The sequence below is a fragment of the Zootoca vivipara genome, chromosome 2 (assembly GCF_965207765.1).
Source record: "Zootoca vivipara chromosome 2, rZooViv2.hap1.1, whole genome shotgun sequence".
In the NCBI taxonomy this organism is placed as follows: Eukaryota; Metazoa; Chordata; class Lepidosauria; order Squamata; family Lacertidae; genus Zootoca; species Zootoca vivipara.
In genome coordinates this window covers 118,104,524-118,122,850 of record NC_142584.1, presented here as the reverse complement: position 1 = coordinate 118,122,850, position 18,327 = coordinate 118,104,524, and the positions used below count along the sequence as shown (strand labels likewise).

The window sequence follows — 18,327 nt, the reverse complement described above, 5'->3', positions numbered from 1 at the left end:
TCCAATTATTTCTCTTAAATCATGGAACTCGCGCCTGGGCCGAGCACCCATGGGGGCCGGAACTCGGGGGATTATTGGTTTTTGTTCTTATTTCTATTATGTATTTTGTGGGTTTTTTATATTGTGATTTTATGTTGAGAACTGCCCTGGGATGAAGGACGTTATACTACTACTAAAACAAAATAAAAAAAATCCTTCCAGTAGCACCTTAGAGACCAACTAAGTTTGTCATAGGTACATAGCTGCCAAGTCTCCCGTATTCCCCAGGAAACCCCCGTTTTTCCAGCTGTTCCCAGCCGAAAAAACGGATTTATTTTTCCCCTGGTTTATTCTGGTGTGCCGGCCATTTTGGAACTGGGCGGAGCATGCTCAGAAGTGACTTTTGATGCTGCTCTGCCCAGTTCCAAAATGGCTGCGGCGCAACTTCTGGTGCGGTGGACATTTTGGAACAGGGCAGAGCAGCATCAAAAGTCGCTTCTGAGCATGCTCCACCCAGTTCCAAAATGGCGGCAGCGCTACTTCTGGTCTGCTACTTGCGGTCCGATCCCTTATTTTTCAGGCAGGAACTTGGCAGGTATGCATAGGTATGAGCTTTCGTGTGCATGCAGACTTCTTCAGATACACTGAAGCGTGCATGCACACGAAAGCTCATACATATGACAAACTTAGTTGGTCTCTAAGGTGCTACTGGAAGGAATTTTTTATTTTGTTTTGACAGTGTCAGACCAACACGGCTACCTACCTGTAACTAATACTACTACTAATAAATATAAAAATAAAAATAACATACATCCAGTTTTCATATTCATACTAAGCATGCCCTCCTCCTTAACACATAATAATACTCCTTCAGGAGATACATTTTCTTACTGTCAGCAGGCCCTTCTTTGTGTGCCTCCTCTAGGAGAGGTCTGAAGGATGGCAGCACAATAACAGGTGTGTGATTGACACCAGAATGATTATTAAAGTGGTCTGGTAGGTAAACGACCCCTGGGCATTTAAGTCTAGTCATTTGTCCACAGCCGACGTCTGTCTGCAGACCACTTTCCAGGTCATGTGGCCAGCATGCCTAAACTGCTTCCAGCTCACAGGACAATCTGTGACAGACGCCAAAGCACACAGAAACATTAGGAGACGGCTGCACATGAATAGTTCACTTTTTAAATAATAAGAAATGCATGTCACCGGGGGGGGGGGGTGTCAGGATTTTAGAGATCCTTAGGTGGGGCATGGCCAAAAAAGGTTGGGAACTACTGGTCTGAAACAAAGAGCATTTTCATCCAGCCTAATGTGAAAGTGTTTCATTACCACAAAGTTTGCCAAGTTCACCTGCTCCCTCACAGGTCCATGTCAGACAATGGAGCCCCATTGGTGATTTCTCAGAAACACATTTTCTCTCTAGCTCTGCACCTGCTCATTGCACCATGCAGAGAGCCCAAGAGGTTGCAAACAGGAAACCTCTTCCCCTTTATAATTATCAAAATCATAATGATTCCTCTCTTCACACCAAAGCTCTAGGAATTTCCCCTGAGACCTATATTCTAAGCATCACAATCATGGGCAACGTGATGTAACGTGATGTGCTATTGCTGTATTGTTTTGATATTCGATTGGAAGCCGCCCAGAGTGGCTGGGGAGACTCAGCCAGATGGGCGGGGTACAAATTTAAAATTATTATTAATATTATAACTTCTTGCAATGAGCTTGGAAGAATAACTGCGACATAAATACCTCCTAGCCTACGCTTCTCAAGATAATAAGTAAATATCTTGCAGCTGAGAGCCAGGTCTGGGATGGAGGGCAGGCAGGGACTGCGCACATGGGAAATTTCCTCTTCCTACCTTTAGGTCTGAATCCGTGTCTTGAGTCCAGTTGTGTCACTGAAGTCATAAGGGAGGACACTTGCCGCTGACATTGCTAGGATGATATCCCTCCTGCTTCTGCAGCTGCTGCTGCTAATGCCACAGGCTGCCTGTGGGACTCAGGCGGGGAAATGCTCTGTGAATCTGATCTGGCTTCAGAATGAACCAGTGAATTATTACAGGGCAGGGGACCACCTCATTAGCGGAATCATCTCACCCAAAGCTGCTGTGTTTGAGGAACACCTCTTCTCTCAACCTCCATTAATCAGGCCTCGTGAGTAAGTACCAGGATCCAACACTGCCCCACCTGTGCATAGACTGTTCCCAGGTACCAAGGACAGCCCTTAGTTTCTGATACCCCATGTCAGGTTCTCTCCCGATATTGAGTGTGATGGCTCCTCATTTCATATGAGTTGTTTATCCAGCATTCATTGTGGTTTGCTTGTACAAAGCTTAAACAACCCTTAAATTATATCTTAAATTAATTTAAGATACTATTTTAATATCTTATATTAAAATATTATCTTATTATATCTTAAATTATATCTTAAATTAATTAAACAACACTTAAATTATCAAGCATTCTTTCTGATTTGTTAGGTCCTTTGGAGCTCTTCACAATCTCTTTTTGTGTTACTGACCCTGAAGAATCTACCATCATCAGCAAACTTGGCCACTTCACTGCTCAGTCCTAACTCTAGATCGTCCATGAACAAGTTAACAAGTGCCTGTTTCTCTTACCCAGTGTAAAAGGTTGAACATTCAATTTCAACATAGGAAGATGCATGAAGCCACAACTTTTTAACACACCCTTTGATCAGCTGCCAAGCATTTCACAAACCTCTTTAAAAAGTCGATTTTGTTCTTTAAAGACTCTCTGAACAATAACCTATCTGCTGTTTTTCAAAAAGTGGCAAATAACTATCCAACTTGTAGCCATGATCTGTATCTCCCCCCCAATAAAAACATAGAAACAATTACCCAGAGATACCCTGTTTTGAGGTGCTGGGAAGGCCTTTAGAAAGAATATGGCATTTTGTTTTCACTGAATGGATAATGGCAGCCTGTCACGAGTGTTTCATTTGATGCTTTGCAGTATCTCTGAAGAGAAGTATTGGCACATTCTGTCCTTCTTGTTTGCTGTTCAGGAGATTAATCAGGATCCTTTGATTTTACCCAACATCACCTTGGGCTACAACCTCTTTGAAACCTATTTTGATGGCAGAGTGGTTTCCAGAGCACTGCTGGACGGGCATTCTGGTGGGGGAAAGAATGTTCCAAACTACAGCTGTGGAAGACGCAAGAACCTCTTGGCTGTTATTGAAGGGGCTGAATCGGACATTTCTACCCATGTTTCTAGCATGTTGGGCATCTACAAAATCCCACAGGTAGGAACCAGGATAGTCACCAGCCAGGGAAACTACAGTGGTGGATCGATTGGACTATGTGAACCCTGAGCTCCCTTCCTACTCTAAGGATTCTCCATTTTTTGAAGGATCCCCTTAAAACTATTTACAATAGGCTCAAACTTGCCTGAGGTGCCTTAGAGCCAGTGTGGTGTAGTGGTTAAGAGCTGTATACTTGTAATCTGGGGAACCGGGTTCGCGTCTCCGCTCCTCCACATGCAGCTGCTGGGTGACCTTGGGCTAGTCACACTTCTCTGAAGTCTCTCAGCCCCACTCACCTCACAGGGTGTTTGTTGTGGGGGAGGAAGGGAAAGGAGAATGTTAGCCGCTTTGGGACTCCTTCGGGTACTGATAAAGCGGGATATCAAATCCAAACTCTTCTTCTTGTTGTTTATTTTCACATATTTAAAATGCTTTTAAAAAGGGCTTTATTTTTAAAAAGTGACTCATGGGGAAACTAAGTTGGGGACAGTGTATGGGACCCAAATCCAAACTCTCATTCTTCTTCTTCTTAAGAGCATAAGCATCTGGATCAGGTTATAGGTCCATCTATTCCAGCATCCTGCTTTCAGAATAGCCTACCAGAAGCCACTTTCAGGAAGCCTGCAAATGGACCCAAGCGCAACATCACTCTCCCCATTTTTGATTCCCAACAACTGGAATTGAGAGGCAGACTGCCCTCTGGCTAGGGATCATTGGTAGTCTTATCCTCCCTGAGTCTACCTACTCTTCTCTGAAGGCCATGAAATTTGTGGACATATTGACATCTTGTGGGGGCAAGTCCACAGTTTGACTATGCACTTTGAAGAAGCATTCTAAATCCTCCAAGATTCAGGTTTATTGGATGGCCTTAAGCCCTAGTTTTATGAGATACAGAGAAAATGGTCTTTTTATCCTTTCTCCACACCATGAATACTGTTATGTACTGAGCTGAATCCTAGAACAATAGGATTCAGAATCAGCGGGAGCTACCCAATCCAACTCCAGGTGGAAGTGAATCCGCAACCTGATTGGCCTGCTGGAGCAGCCAATCAGGCGGCTGGCAGAAGTGAATCTGCTACCTGATTGGCCTGTAGGAGCAGCCAATCAGGCTGCAGGCAGAAGTCAATCCACAATATAATTGGCCCACAGGTGTAGCCCTGAAGTAGCCAATCACGCAAGGCCCATTGTGTAAATAATGTATATAAGCAGATGGTTTTGGGAAAAGAGCCATTCGTCTTCTCTTCTCCTCCTTGATGACTATGAGCTGAATAAAGAGCATGAAATTCACTCTCGACTCCGAGTATATTTCACTGGCGACGAGGGTGGGATCCTGCTGAGCTGACCGCCACCACGCACTGCACCGCAGCACCGCCACCTGCTGCACCGCTGCATCGCACCGTGCATCCAGGCTTCAGCTCCAGGACCCAAGGAACCCAGAATGGCAACCGACAGCAGCTTCTTGCCATTCAAACCAGCATCAGGAGACTGGGAAGGGTACGCCGCCCGTTTCAACTTCCTCCTGCAAGCGAAAGAAGTCACCAACGATGCCATGAAGAGGGCGACATTCTTCAGCGTCTGTGGAGAGGAGACGTTTGAAATCGCCCGGGCTCTCCTTGCACCTAGAGATGTCGCTACCGTCTCTTACAAAACAATAATGGAACGGCTGAAGGAGCACTTCTCACCACAGCCCTCGGTGGTAGCTTGCCGAAATGCCTTCTACGCAAAGCGGCAAGCCCCGGGGGAAACCATAACTGGGTTTGTGACCTCCCTCCGCCAAGCCGCCCGGTTATGCAACTTCTCAGAATTGGAGAACATGCTTCGTGACCGCCTCGTCGGTGGCCTGAGGGACGAGATGTTGCAACGACGCCTCTACGCCAAAAAAGACCTCACGTTCCAGATTGCTCTGGAGGAAGCCCTGGCAACCGAAGCCGCCGAGAGGTCAACGCAAGAGGCACGACCGGCCCCGCCATCCCAACCGAGGGTCTACCACGAAGACCTCACCGACGAATCCGAATCTGACAGGGAGGAAGTACACAGAGTACAGCGGCGCACTCAAGCAGCACACACACCACAGCAGCCTCGACGAGAAGGAGGGAACTGTGCAAGCTGCGGGGAGAACCACGAGAGGAGGACCTGTCGTTTCCGCAACGCAGAGTGCAGGCAGTGCAGAAAATTAGGACACATCGCCCGGGTGTGTCGGGCTCGACTCACACGTCGACAAGCATCAGATGACCAACCCAGGAGCCCCAGCTCACACGGCACCATGCACCAAGGCAACTCGACGGAGATCACGGACTACCAGGTATTCCAGTTGCCCCATCCCAGCACAGAGAAAATTTATATAGAGGTACAGATAGAGGGAGCCCCATGCCGCATGGAGCTGGACACGGGTTCAACTCTATCCATAATCTCGGCCCGAACATTAAGGGAACTGTGCCCTAATGGGGGTCCCAAACTAAGGCCGGCCCCATTCACCCTCCGGGACTTCCAGAAGCGTAAGGTCCCTACTATGGGGGTGGGGACCTTCAGGGTGCAATATCGAGGGCGAAAGCAACAATTGGACTTGCTGGTAGTTAAGGGCCCCTACGTTAGCTTACTGGGACTGGCATGGTTTGGACCTCTGGGGCTAGCCGTTACCGGGGTGAACCGCACTAGCTTACAAGTGGACGTGGACGCCATATGCAAAGAGTTTCCAGGGGTTTTCGATGGGGCATTGGGACGATATACAGGACCCCCCATTGCCCTACAGCTAGACCCCGCTGTACGACCCATCAGGCACAAGGCCCGCCGGGTCCCGTTCGCCCTGAAACCCCGCATAGACGAGGAATTGGACCGGCTCGTGGAGCAAGGAGTGCTGGAGCCGGTGCCCAACGCCCCCTGGGAAACTCCAATTGTCACACCCGTCAAGCCTAACGGTTCGGTCCGCATCTGTGCAGACTACAAATGCACCATAAACAAGGCTCTCACGGCCCATGCATACCCAGTGCCAGTGGTCAGCCATGTCCTCGCCACCCTGGCTGGGTCAAAAATCTTTGGCAAACTGGACTTGGCCCAAGCGTATCAACAGTTGCCTGTGGACGAAGCCACAGCAGAGGCTCAGACGATTGTGACGCACAGAGGGGCATTCAGAGTAAAGCGGCTGCAATTTGGCGTTAGCGTGGCACCAGGCATATTCCAGAATCTAATGGACTCTCTCCTTAAAGGGATTCCTGGCGTCACCCCCTTCTTCGATGATGTACTGATCGCCGGGCCCACACCAGAGGAATTTGAGGACCGCCTCCGCTCCGTCCTGCACCGTTTCCAGACGGCGGGCCTCAAGGTGAAGCGGGAAAAGTGTTTACTGGGAGTGCCGCAGGTGGACTTTCTGGGATTTAAGGTGGATGCAGAAGGGGTCCATCCAACCGGTGACAAGGTACGGGCCATTTGTGAGGCCCCAGCGCCCAAGAGCAAGCCCGAACTTCAGTCATTCTTGGGACTATTGAACTTTTACCATGCCTTCCTTCCCCATAAGGCAGCGGTAGCGGAGCCCCTACACAGACTCCTAGATAAAAGGGCCCCTTGGGTGTGGGGCCAGCGACAAAGGGCCGCATTCCAGGCAGTCAAGGACTTGCTCGTCTCGAACTCGGTCTTAGCACACTTCGACGAGAGGCTGCCAGTGGTGCTGGCATGCGACGCCTCTCCCTATGGCATCGGCGCTGTCCTGGGACACCAACTCCCGGATGGAAGAGAGGTGCCGGTGGCATACTTCTCCCAGACGCTTGCTGCAGCTGAACGAAACTACTCACAGATTGACAAGGAGGGTCTGGCAATCGTGAAGGGCGTAAAAAAATTCCATGATTTCTTGTACGGGCGGCCCTTTACCATAGTGACTGACCACAAGCCGTTGCTTGGCCTGTTTGCCCCTGAGAAGCAGACCCCCCAAGTGTTGTCTCCACGTGTCCTCAGGTGGTCAATTTTCCTTGCCGGCTACCAGTATGCACTAATCCACCGCCCTGGGAAGGCGATGGGCCACGCAGACGCCCTCAGCAGGCTACCACTACCAGAAACAGGCCCCGACCCAGCGCCTGCGCAAGAGGTTATGACCCTGGAGCTGCTTCCCGACCGACCCATTCAGGCACAAGAAGTTGCGCACCATTCCACAAAAGATAGGGTCATCTCCCGGGTCCTGGACTGGGTGTGGCGAGGATGGCCCAGCAGCAGCCCCGGGCCAGAATTCGCTGGCTACACAAACCGCAAACATGAACTGTCGGCCCACAAGGGGTGCCTGTTATGGGGAAGCAGGGTTGTTGTTCCCCAGCCCCTCCGCAAAAGGGTCCTCACAGCCCTACACGAGACACACCCAGGGGTAGTGAGGATGAAGGCCCTTGCCAGGAGTTATGTGTGGTGGCCGGGGATTGACAGAGAGATAGAGGCCTGGGTCCAACACTGCCAGACCTGCCAAGAATCCCGCCCGGATCCCCCAAGGGACCCAGTCCAGCCCTGGGAGTCCGCCCGACATCCATGGTCACGCTTGCACGTGGACTTCGCTGGCCCCTTCCAGGGAAAAACATTCTTCATAGTGGTGGATTCCTACACCAAATGGCTGGAGGTCGCACTGGTACCATCCACTTCTACGGCGGCAGCCATCCGGGTACTACGTAAGCTGTTTGCGACCCACGGGCTCCCTGACACCCTCGTCTCGGACAATGGAACCGCATTCACGTCAGAGGAGTTCCAGACCTTCACAGCGCAGAACGCCATCCGCCACATCCGCTCAGCACCATTCCACCCTGCCACCAATGGCCAAGCGGAGCGCATGGTGCGGACCACCAAGGACAGCCTCCGCCGCATGACACAAGGGGACTGGGAATACCGCCTTGCCGCATTTCTTCTAGCACAGCACAGCACCCCAAGCACAACGACGGGCCGGAGCCCAGCTGAATTACTAATGGGCCGGCGCCTTGCAACTAGACTGGACCGACTTCACCCCGACAGAGCTCAGGATGAGGTAGTGGTGGGGAAAGGCAGGAACCCCCGGACATTTGTGGCCCAGGACCCAGTGTATGCAAAGAATTTTGGGGCAGGCCCAGCATGGGTACCCGCCACAGTCACCAAGGTGACCGGTCCCGTGTCGTACAAGGTACTAACGGAAGGGGGGCAATGTTGGCGCCGCCACTGCGACCAGCTACGGCGACGATTCCCAGGAGGAACCCGGGAGGAGAGCGGGACAGAGGGGTCCCAAGGGGACAGCAGGGCAGTGAGGCCTGTAGAGCGAGAGGGGTGGGCAGGGGAAGCAGAAGCAGTAGGCACAGAGGGGCGCCCCGAGGCTGGAAGGACACCGGAACCAGAGCTACAACCTAGTGGTTCAGTGGCGCCAGACCAGACAGCCCCGGCACAGCCGGCAGCCTCGGAACACGAGCCAGAACCAGAACCCCTGACCAAGGAACACCCCAGGCCACAACGCACACGGAGGCGGCCAGCAGACCTTGGGGACTACGAATGCAACTTCCCGGGCAGGACTGGAACTTAGAGGGGAGGGGTGTTATGTACTGAGCTGAATCCTAGAACAATAGGATTCAGAATCAGCGGGAGCTACCCAATCCAACTCCAGGTGGAAGTGAATCCGCAACCTGATTGGCCTGCTGGAGCAGCCAATCAGGCGGCTGGCAGAAGTGAATCTGCTACCTGATTGGCCTGTAGGAGCAGCCAATCAGGCTGCAGGCAGAAGTCAATCCACAATATAATTGGCCCACAGGTGTAGCCCTGAAGTAGCCAATCACGCAAGGCCCATTGTGTAAATAATGTATATAAGCAGATGGTTTTGGGAAAAGAGCCATTCGTCTTCTCTTCTCCTCCTTGATGACTATGAGCTGAATAAAGAGCATGAAATTCACTCTCACTTCACTGCTCAGTCCTAACTCTAGATCGTCCATGAACAAGTTAACAAGTGCCTGTTTCTCTTACCCAGTGTAAAAGGTTGAACATTCAATTTCAACATAGGAAGATGCATGAAGCCACAACTTTTTAACACACCCTTTGATCAGCTGCCAAGCATTTCACAAACCTCTTTAAAAAGTCGATTTTGTTCTTTAAAGACTCTCTGAACAATAACCTATCTGCTGTTTTTCAAAAAGTGGCAAATAACTATCCAACTTGTAGCCATGATCTGTATCTCCCCCCCAATAAAAACATAGAAACAATTACCCAGAGATACCCTGTTTTGAGGTGCTGGGAAGGCCTTTAGAAAGAATATGGCATTTTGTTTTCACTGAATGGATAATGGCAGCCTGTCACGAGTGTTTCATTTGATGCTTTGCAGTATCTCTGAAGAGAAGTATTGGCACATTCTGTCCTTCTTGTTTGCTGTTCAGGAGATTAATCAGGATCCTTTGATTTTACCCAACATCACCTTGGGCTACAACCTCTTTGAAACCTATTTTGATGGCAGAGTGGTTTCCAGAGCACTGCTGGACGGGCATTCTGGTGGGGGAAAGAATGTTCCAAACTACAGCTGTGGAAGACGCAAGAACCTCTTGGCTGTTATTGAAGGGGCTGAATCGGACATTTCTACCCATGTTTCTAGCATGTTGGGCATCTACAAAATCCCACAGGTAGGAACCAGGATAGTCACCAGCCAGGGAAACTACAGTGGTGGATCGATTGGACTATGTGAACCCTGAGCTCCCTTCCTACTCTAAGGATTCTCCATTTTTTGAAGGATCCCCTTAAAACTATTTACAATAGGCTCAAACTTGCCTGAGGTGCCTTAGAGCCAGTGTGGTGTAGTGGTTAAGAGCTGTATACTTGTAATCTGGGGAACCGGGTTCGCGTCTCCGCTCCTCCACATGCAGCTGCTGGGTGACCTTGGGCTAGTCACACTTCTCTGAAGTCTCTCAGCCCCACTCACCTCACAGGGTGTTTGTTGTGGGGGAGGAAGGGAAAGGAGAATGTTAGCCGCTTTGGGACTCCTTCGGGTACTGATAAAGCGGGATATCAAATCCAAACTCTTCTTCTTGTTGTTTATTTTCACATATTTAAAATGCTTTTAAAAAGGGCTTTATTTTTAAAAAGTGACTCATGGGGAAACTAAGTTGGGGACAGTGTATGGGACCCAAATCCAAACTCTCATTCTTCTTCTTCTTAAGAGCATAAGCATCTGGATCAGGTTATAGGTCCATCTATTCCAGCATCCTGCTTTCAGAATAGCCTACCAGAAGCCACTTTCAGGAAGCCTGCAAATGGACCCAAGCGCAACATCACTCTCCCCATTTTTGATTCCCAACAACTGGAATTGAGAGGCAGACTGCCCTCTGGCTAGGGATCATTGGTAGTCTTATCCTCCCTGAGTCTACCTACTCTTCTCTGAAGGCCATGAAATTTGTGGACATATTGACATCTTGTGGGGGCAAGTCCACAGTTTGACTATGCACTTTGAAGAAGCATTCTAAATCCTCCAAGATTCAGGTTTATTGGATGGCCTTAAGCCCTAGTTTTATGAGATACAGAGAAAATGGTCTTTTTATCCTTTCTCCACACCATGAATACTTTTACAACTCTATCATGTCTCCTCTGCTCTCTAAACTAAAAAGATCTGAAAAATTTTAACCTTTCCCCATAGGAGAGTTGCTCCAAACCAGGAATTCCCAAGCTTGGGTCTCCAACCTTTTTGGGACTACAATGCCCACCAATGCTAACTAGTGATGATGGACATTGTAGTCCAAAAACAGCTGTCTTTAACATGCTTTTGGTGGATTGTGGTGCATGGGGGGGGGGGGGGTAGCCTGCCCCTCACTGACATGGCCTGAACAGAGGTTGAGTTATTTTCACTTGTTATTAACATACATCTGATATTCTTCCTTTTCCTCACTAGGTGAGTTATGGCTTTGCTCTCCATGATAAAACTCAGTTCCCTTTTGCCTATCGGATGATCCCAAAGGAGAAAACCCAGAACCTGGGGATTGTCCAACTCCTCCTGCATTTTGGATGGACGTGGATTGGAATCTTTGCTCCAGACAATTATAATGGAGAAAGATTCATCAGTTCCATAACACCTCTGATGCTCATCAGTGGAATTTGTGTTGCCTTCTCAGAAAAAATAGTTTATCAGAATCTATACCAAATCGCCATGCTGAATGAACCACCTGTCATGTGGAGAAAAGTCAATGTATTTGTCTACAGTGGAGACTCTTCCAATACTTTTGGCATCATCATTAGGGTCCAAAGGATACTTGAAAAGATACAACCTGGGGGGAAAGTTTGGATCACAACAGCCTTTCCGGACATCAACATGAACTTGTCTCATGATATGAATACTTTCCTGTACACCCATGGTTCTTTGTCCTTCATAATGAAGACTAGAAAATGGACAAAATATGACTACTATAAGCCACGGTCTGACACAACACTATCGTTCTGGGGCAAATCATTTCACTGTTTATGTCCAGAGAATGTGTTGCCCATGAAAGGCTGGACAAGATGCACAGAGAAAGAGAAACTGGTGATTCTCTCCCAAGAGGAGACTGAAAGGGCCCTGTCTCAAGACAGCTACGTTACTTATAGCAGCATCCAAACTGTGGCACTTGCCTTAAGTTCTGCATATTCTTCCATATCCAAACAGATGTTGATGGTGGGTGGAGGAGACAGTTTGAGGCTTCTAAGACTGCAGCCATGGCAGGTACAGTATTCTCCTTTTGCAACATGATGGTGCCTCCTCACAGATCAGTCTTATGTGCTCTTCTTTTTAACTTGTTCACAAATCATCTAGAGTTGTGCGTGAAAAGTGAGGAAGCTAAATGTACTGATGATACCCAATTGTTCTGGGTGGTTAAGAGTAAGAGGGGTTGAGAAGAGGCTCCAAAAAGAATCTTTTTCCAAATGGAATGAACGGGCAGAAAAATGGCAAATTCAATTCATTCTAAGCAAGTAGAAAAATATGTGTATTATGAGAATGGTATTAAGATCATGGCCACTGGTCCCATCACCTCCTGGCAAATAGAAGGGGAAGAAATGGAGGCAGTGAGAGATTTTACTTTCTTAGGCTCCTTGATCACTGCAGATGGTGACAGCAGTCACGAAATTAAAAGACGCCTGCTTCTTGGGAGAAAAGCAATGACAAACCTAGACAGCATCTTAAAAAGCAGAGACATCATCTTGCCAACAAAGGTCCGTATAGTTAAAGCTATGGTTTTCCCAGTAGTGATGTATGGAAGTGAGAGCTGGACCATAAAGAAGGCTGATCGCCGAAGAATTGATGCTTTTGAACTATGGTGCTGGAGGAGACTCTTGAGAGTCCCATGGACTGCAAGAAGATCTAAGCTATCCATTCTGAAATAAATCAGCCCTGAGTGCTCACCAGAAGGACAGATTGTGAAGCTGAGGATCCAAGACTTTGGCCACCTCATGAGAAGATAAGACTCCCTGGAAAAGATCCTGATGTTGGGAAAGATTGAGGGCACAAGGAGAAGGGGACGACAGAGGATGAGATGGTTGGACAGTGTTCTCAAAGCTACGAACATGTGTTTGACCAAACTGCGGGAGGCAGTGGAAGACAGGAGTGCCTGGCGTGCTATGGTCCATGGGCTCACGAAGAGTCGGACATGACTAAACGACTAAACAACAACAAGGAATGGCTCTGCTTGCATAATTCTCCTAAGGGTGCACATTGAGCTTGTGCATGCAATGATCCTGGCTCTGCTCATTTACAAAGTCTGGCAGGCAGTGGCGGAGCTTCATGCTCCAGCACCTGGGGCAGGGGCGGGGCTAGCACCCATTCTGGGGGTGGGGCACGCCTCCTGGAGGGGCGAGACGTGCATTCCATTCCAGGGCCGTGGCGCGCCTCCCGGAGGGGCAGGGCACACGTTCCGGGGGTGGGGCACGCCTCCCAGAGGGCCGTGGCACGTGTTCTGGGGGCGTGGCATGCCTCCCGGAGGGGCGTGACACACGTTCTGGGGCAGGGCACGCATTTTGGGGGCGGGGCAGGCGCTCATGGTGGCGCCCCTTGGAGCCCGCTGCTCGGGGCGCCCCGCCCCTTCCACCCCTATCTTCCTACGCTCCTGCTGGCAGGAGAAAAGGGAGGACTTAAGAATGGATCTCAGCTGTTACTGTGGAAAGCCAACAGCAATCGATTCCTATGAGTCCAGAAGTGCACTGACCCAAGATGACCAATGGTTTGGAAGGTGTGCCTTATGAGGAGTGGTGGAAGGAGCTGGGCCTGTTTAGCCTGGGAATGAGGAGACTGAGAGGAGATATGAAAGCCAATTTCAAGTATCTCAAGGGCTGTCCCATGGAAGAGGGAGCTAGCTTGTTTTCTCCTGTAGGGTAGGACTTGAACCAATGGCTTAAAGCTACAAGAAAGGAGATTCCAACTAAACATCAAGAAAAGACTTTCTAACAGTAAGAGCTGTTTGGCAGTGGAATGCTCTCCCCCAGAAGGTTGTGGACTCACCTTCCTTGGAGCTTTTAAAGCAGCGGTTGGATGCCCATTTGTCATGGATGCTTTAGCCGAGATCCCTGCATTGCAGGGGGTTGGGCTAGATGACCCTTAGGGACCCTTCCAACCCCACAAGTCTATGATTCTGTGATCATAATTCATAGGAGACCAGAGTGCACTGTAAGTAGAGCTGAGGTATCCAATAAGCTTCCAGGTATTATTAATTCTTCTTTTTCTCCTGTCAGTCCAGCTCCACCCTTTCTTAAGGAACATCCAGTTGTTTAACACCTCCAGGGGCGGATTGTATTCGGATGAGAATGGAGAGCTGGCAGCTGACTACGATATTGTGAACTGGGTGCTGTTTCCCAATAAGTCTCAAGGCAGAGTGAAAGTCGGGAACGTAGCGAGACAGGCAGCCTCACATTTAAAGCTCACCATTAACACAGAAGCCGTTGTGTGGCCCTTGCAGTTTAAAGAGGTAGGGGGGAAGATTTATGTGTGCTTCATTACCCTGTCACATTTGTTAAACTCAAATAATTTACTCTATATTATACAGGAAATTATTCCTATGCAATTCATTTGCAGGCTAATCTAGGGCTGATCTCAAAGGCCTCCCCCGCCAATTCTCAGCATAAAAAGAAAATTAATTTGAATTGGAAAATCACTTTGAGGGTGTGGGGCTTTATTTTTACATTTAAGTGGTGCACACATTTTATAAAATAAATAAATACTTAATGAAATAAATACATAAAATGTGGTCATTTTCTATCACTCCCCCCCCCACACACACACATACACACCCTTAAAGGTAGAGCAGAAACTGCATGCTGGAGTGGGGTCCTATGCAATGTCCCCAACTGCGCCCCCCCATTAGTCACTTAAAAAAACAAACCCAGCCTTTTAAAGTATGCATTTTAAATATGTGAATAATGTTTTAAGTGAGTGAGCAGTATAATATATATATATATATATATATATATATATATATATATATATATGTATATGTATGTGTATGTATATGTATATGTATATGTATATATATGAATGATGCAAAATTGCATAAAACCAAATGGCATCCTGGCTTGGTGGGAGCTGGAATATATAAGCACTGAGCCTCTTGGACTTGCCGATCAGAAGGTTGGCAGTTCGAATCCCTGCGATGGGGTGAGCTCCCGTTGCTCTGTCCCAGCTCTTGCCAACCTAGCAGTTCGAAAGCACACCATGCAAGTAGATAAATAGGTATGGCTGTGGCAGGAAGGTAAACAGCGTTTCCGTGCGCTCTGGTTTCCATCATGGTGTTCCGTTGCGCCAGAAGCGGTTTAGTCATGCTGTCCGCATGACCTGGAAAGCTGCCTGTGGAAAAACGCTGGCTCCCTTGGCCTGAAAGCGAGATGAGCACCAAAACCCCATAATCGCCTTTGACTGGACTTAACCATCCACGGGTCCTTTACCTTTACCATTATATCATCAGGCCTGCGATCTTTCCTCTGCTCTGCCATTGTTGGAGCAGCAAAATTATATACACCAGAGTTGTTTCAAACTAGGTACTTGTGTATCAACAGTTTTTACCTATCACCTTTGTAATTCAAGAAATCTTTAATAAAAAATACCTTTAAAAAACAGTATTTACCTATAATGGAGTAGGGTCCTCTTACACCTTATGACTCACTTTCACATCTCTAACCCTTTCCCCCAATGCTCCTTCACTTAATTGTCAGACCATGCCTCGTGCCAGGTGTACCGAAAGCTGTCGCCCTGGATATGCCAAGGTGGTTCAAGAAGGACAACCGGTTTGCTGTTATGTTTGCGATCCATGTGCTGCAGGGACAATCTCCACACAGGAAGGTGGGTGACTCAGAGCTCGTCTACATTTACTTTTTGCCCCATGCTTTCTTAGGCACATATCCATGCTTTCCAAGTCAGTGATTGTCATTTGCTCTGATTCAATGCTAAAATGCAGGTTTCCTCTCGGAAAGCACAAGGGATGGAAAAAACCATGGATCATTTTGTGCGTAGAAAGGTGGAACAAAATGAATTCTGGGCGAGTCCTAAGTATTGTTCCTCAGTTGCGAAACCATCGTGCTTTAAACAATGATTGAGTGTAAACAAATAAACAAATTAGTTTTATTTAAGAGGTGCTTCCTCATTTGTTGAACCTCTGGGTAGGGAATGAGTGAACACTGGACAGCGTTCACAAAAGTACTATACTTTGCTGCTGCTTAATCATAAGCACTACCACAAATAGTTAATTCTAGCTCCCTCCTATGTTAATAACAGTGAGAGATGTATCTATTAGCACATGAATATATTTGGTCATGTTACCACGCACCATCTTCAGTGCAGGCGACTGTCACAATTGGAGCAGTATATTTTGCCCAAAATGGGAAGTCTGAGTCACAATGCTTAGAAATAGTGTGTGATTGTTGTTCTCAGGCATTTCCAGCCATCTCAAATACGTTGCCAAGAATGAGCCAGCTCCTAGTGGAACTTTACAGCTGGCTGCAGAACAGAGAGGGATAGATCTGACGTAGGCTGAACAGCGGCCAGTGCCCAGTGCGCCTCCTTCGGACATTGGAATGCAGGTTGCCTAGGGAATGACTAAGAGCAGGCTGAAACACAGCCAAAGCTCTCAGGAAGCTCAAACAGGCGCGAACATTCACAGAGATAGTTTGTCGGAAAAGGAAGAGGCTGGAGCTGAGCCAATAAGTCCGAGTCGGCATCAAATGGGAGGGCTGCTAGACAGGAAGCCAAACAAGAGACGTAAGGGGCGACAGTCCAATATATTCTGTAGACACAGGAAGGAGTCTTCAGAAGGGTCATCTTCAATGATAGTGCCAGTGGCTTTGTTAGAGTCGCCCGGAGCTATCTGTTTGTTAGGGTTTGCAATAAACCCTCCCTTTTAACTACTTACGCTTAATATGTTATCAAGCTGGGAACCTGGACACCTGACATTGGTCCTGCAGAAAGAAAGTGTGATAACTTGTTTCTCGATGAATTGAATAATGTGAGATGAAATAAATAACATTTCAGGACAGAAAGCACAGAGAGGGTCTTATGGATGCTGCTGATTTCATTCCCACCCTACTTTATATATTATTTGGACAGATGAATATCAAAAGATATGAGCCTGATTCTACTCAGCTTATTCTGGAGTATAAACTATCATGCTGAAACATATATATTATGGAATGTAACAGAATACATAATATTATAGTTCTAAGCTTCATGTTAGGACTACTGAACGCTCTCCTTTTCCTTTCAGATGCAGACTATTGCACCACATGTCCAGAAGATCAGCACCCAAACGAGCACCGAAATCAATGTGTCCCAAAGGTTATCACCTTTCTTGCCTATGAAGAACCTTTGGGGATCACTTTGGCTTCCTTTGCCCTATTCCTCTCCTTAACCATGGGCTTTGTTTTTGCCATCTTTGTTAAATACATGGAAACTCCCATAGTCAAAGCCAATAACCGGGACCTCTCCTATATCCTCCTCTTCTCCCTTCTGCTTTCCTTTTTGTCCTCCTTCCTTTTCATCGGCCGCCCAAGGAAAGCGACCTGCCTTCTCCGACAAACAGCCTTCAGCATCATCTTCTCGGTTGCTGTCTCTTCTGTCTTGGCAAAAACCATCATGGTGGTGCTGGCCTTCCTGGCTACAAAGCCAGGGAACAAGGTGAGAAGATGTCTGGGGAAGAGTCTGGCCAACTCCATTATCATTTCCTGTTCCAGTGTCCAAGTTATCATCTGCACCATCTGGCTGGGCATCTCTCCCCCATTCCCAGAGTTGGACATGCACTCCCAGCTTGGAGAGATAATCTTGAAATGTAATGAAGGAACTGTTGGCATGTTTTATGGTGCCCTTGGCTACATGGGCTTCCTGGCTGCCATCTGCTTCATTGTGGCTTTCCTAGCCAGGAATCTGCCTGGGGCCTTCAATGAAGCCAAGCTGATCACCTTCAGCATGCTGGTCTTCTGCAGTGTTTGGGTGTCCTTTGTTCCCACCTACCTGAGCACCAAGGGGAAGTACATGGTAGCCGTGCAGGTCTTCTCCATCTTGGCCTCCAGTGCTGGGCTTCTGGGCTGCATCTTCCTTCCCAAGTGCTACATTATTGTGCTGAGATCTGAACTGAATACAAAGGAGCATCTCACAATGAAAACTAAATGAGGCATCTAATTCGTAATATATTCAGGAAGGAGCAGTTACAGCTTTTAAGGATAATACTATGTGTAATGCTATTGAATGCACCCTTCTTCTCCACCAGATATAGTTTGTGAATTTGGTACAGATCTTACTTTTTCTTGCTAGGTGTCTCCATCTGGTGTTATAATAATAATAATACAGTAATTATTATTATTATTATTTATTTATTTATACCCCGCCCATCTGGCTAGGTTTCCCCAGCCACTCTGGGCAGCTTCCAACACAAATATTAAAATACACTAATTTCTTAAAGATTAAAAGCTTCTCTAAACAGGGCTGCCTTCAGGTGTCCTATAAAAGTCTGGTAGTTGTTTTTCTCTTTGACATCTGGTAGGAGGGCATTCCACAGGGCAGGTGCCACTACTGAGAAGGCCCTCTGCCTGGTTCCCTGTAACTTGGCTTCTCACAGCAAGGGAACCGCCAGAAGACCCTCGGCGTTGGACGTCAGCGTCCGGGCAGAACGATGGGA

The 18,327-nt window shown here is 47.9% G+C and overlaps 1 protein-coding gene across 2 annotated transcripts; it reads left to right on the top strand.

Moving 5' to 3' along the window:
- Positions 1-9,501: 9,501 nt before the first annotated feature.
- LOC118080171 (vomeronasal type-2 receptor 26-like) lies at positions 9,502-18,010 on the top strand. 2 transcript variants are annotated; one of them, XM_088664155.1, is made up of 5 exons: positions 9,502-9,840; positions 11,100-11,903; positions 13,909-14,136; positions 15,377-15,503; positions 16,921-18,010. In XM_088664155.1, exons 1-5 carry the CDS (start codon positions 9,502-9,504, stop codon positions 17,820-17,822), a joined length of 2,400 nt encoding a protein of 799 aa, XP_088520281.1. In that variant the 3' UTR covers positions 17,823-18,010. The 2 variants fall into 2 exon arrangements, with proteins under 2 accessions (XP_088520281.1, XP_034960990.2); XM_035105099.3 differs by lacking the exons at positions 9,502-9,840; positions 11,100-11,903 and adding an exon at positions 13,230-13,404 and having other exon boundaries at positions 13,904-14,136.
- Positions 18,011-18,327: the final 317 nt, after the last annotated feature.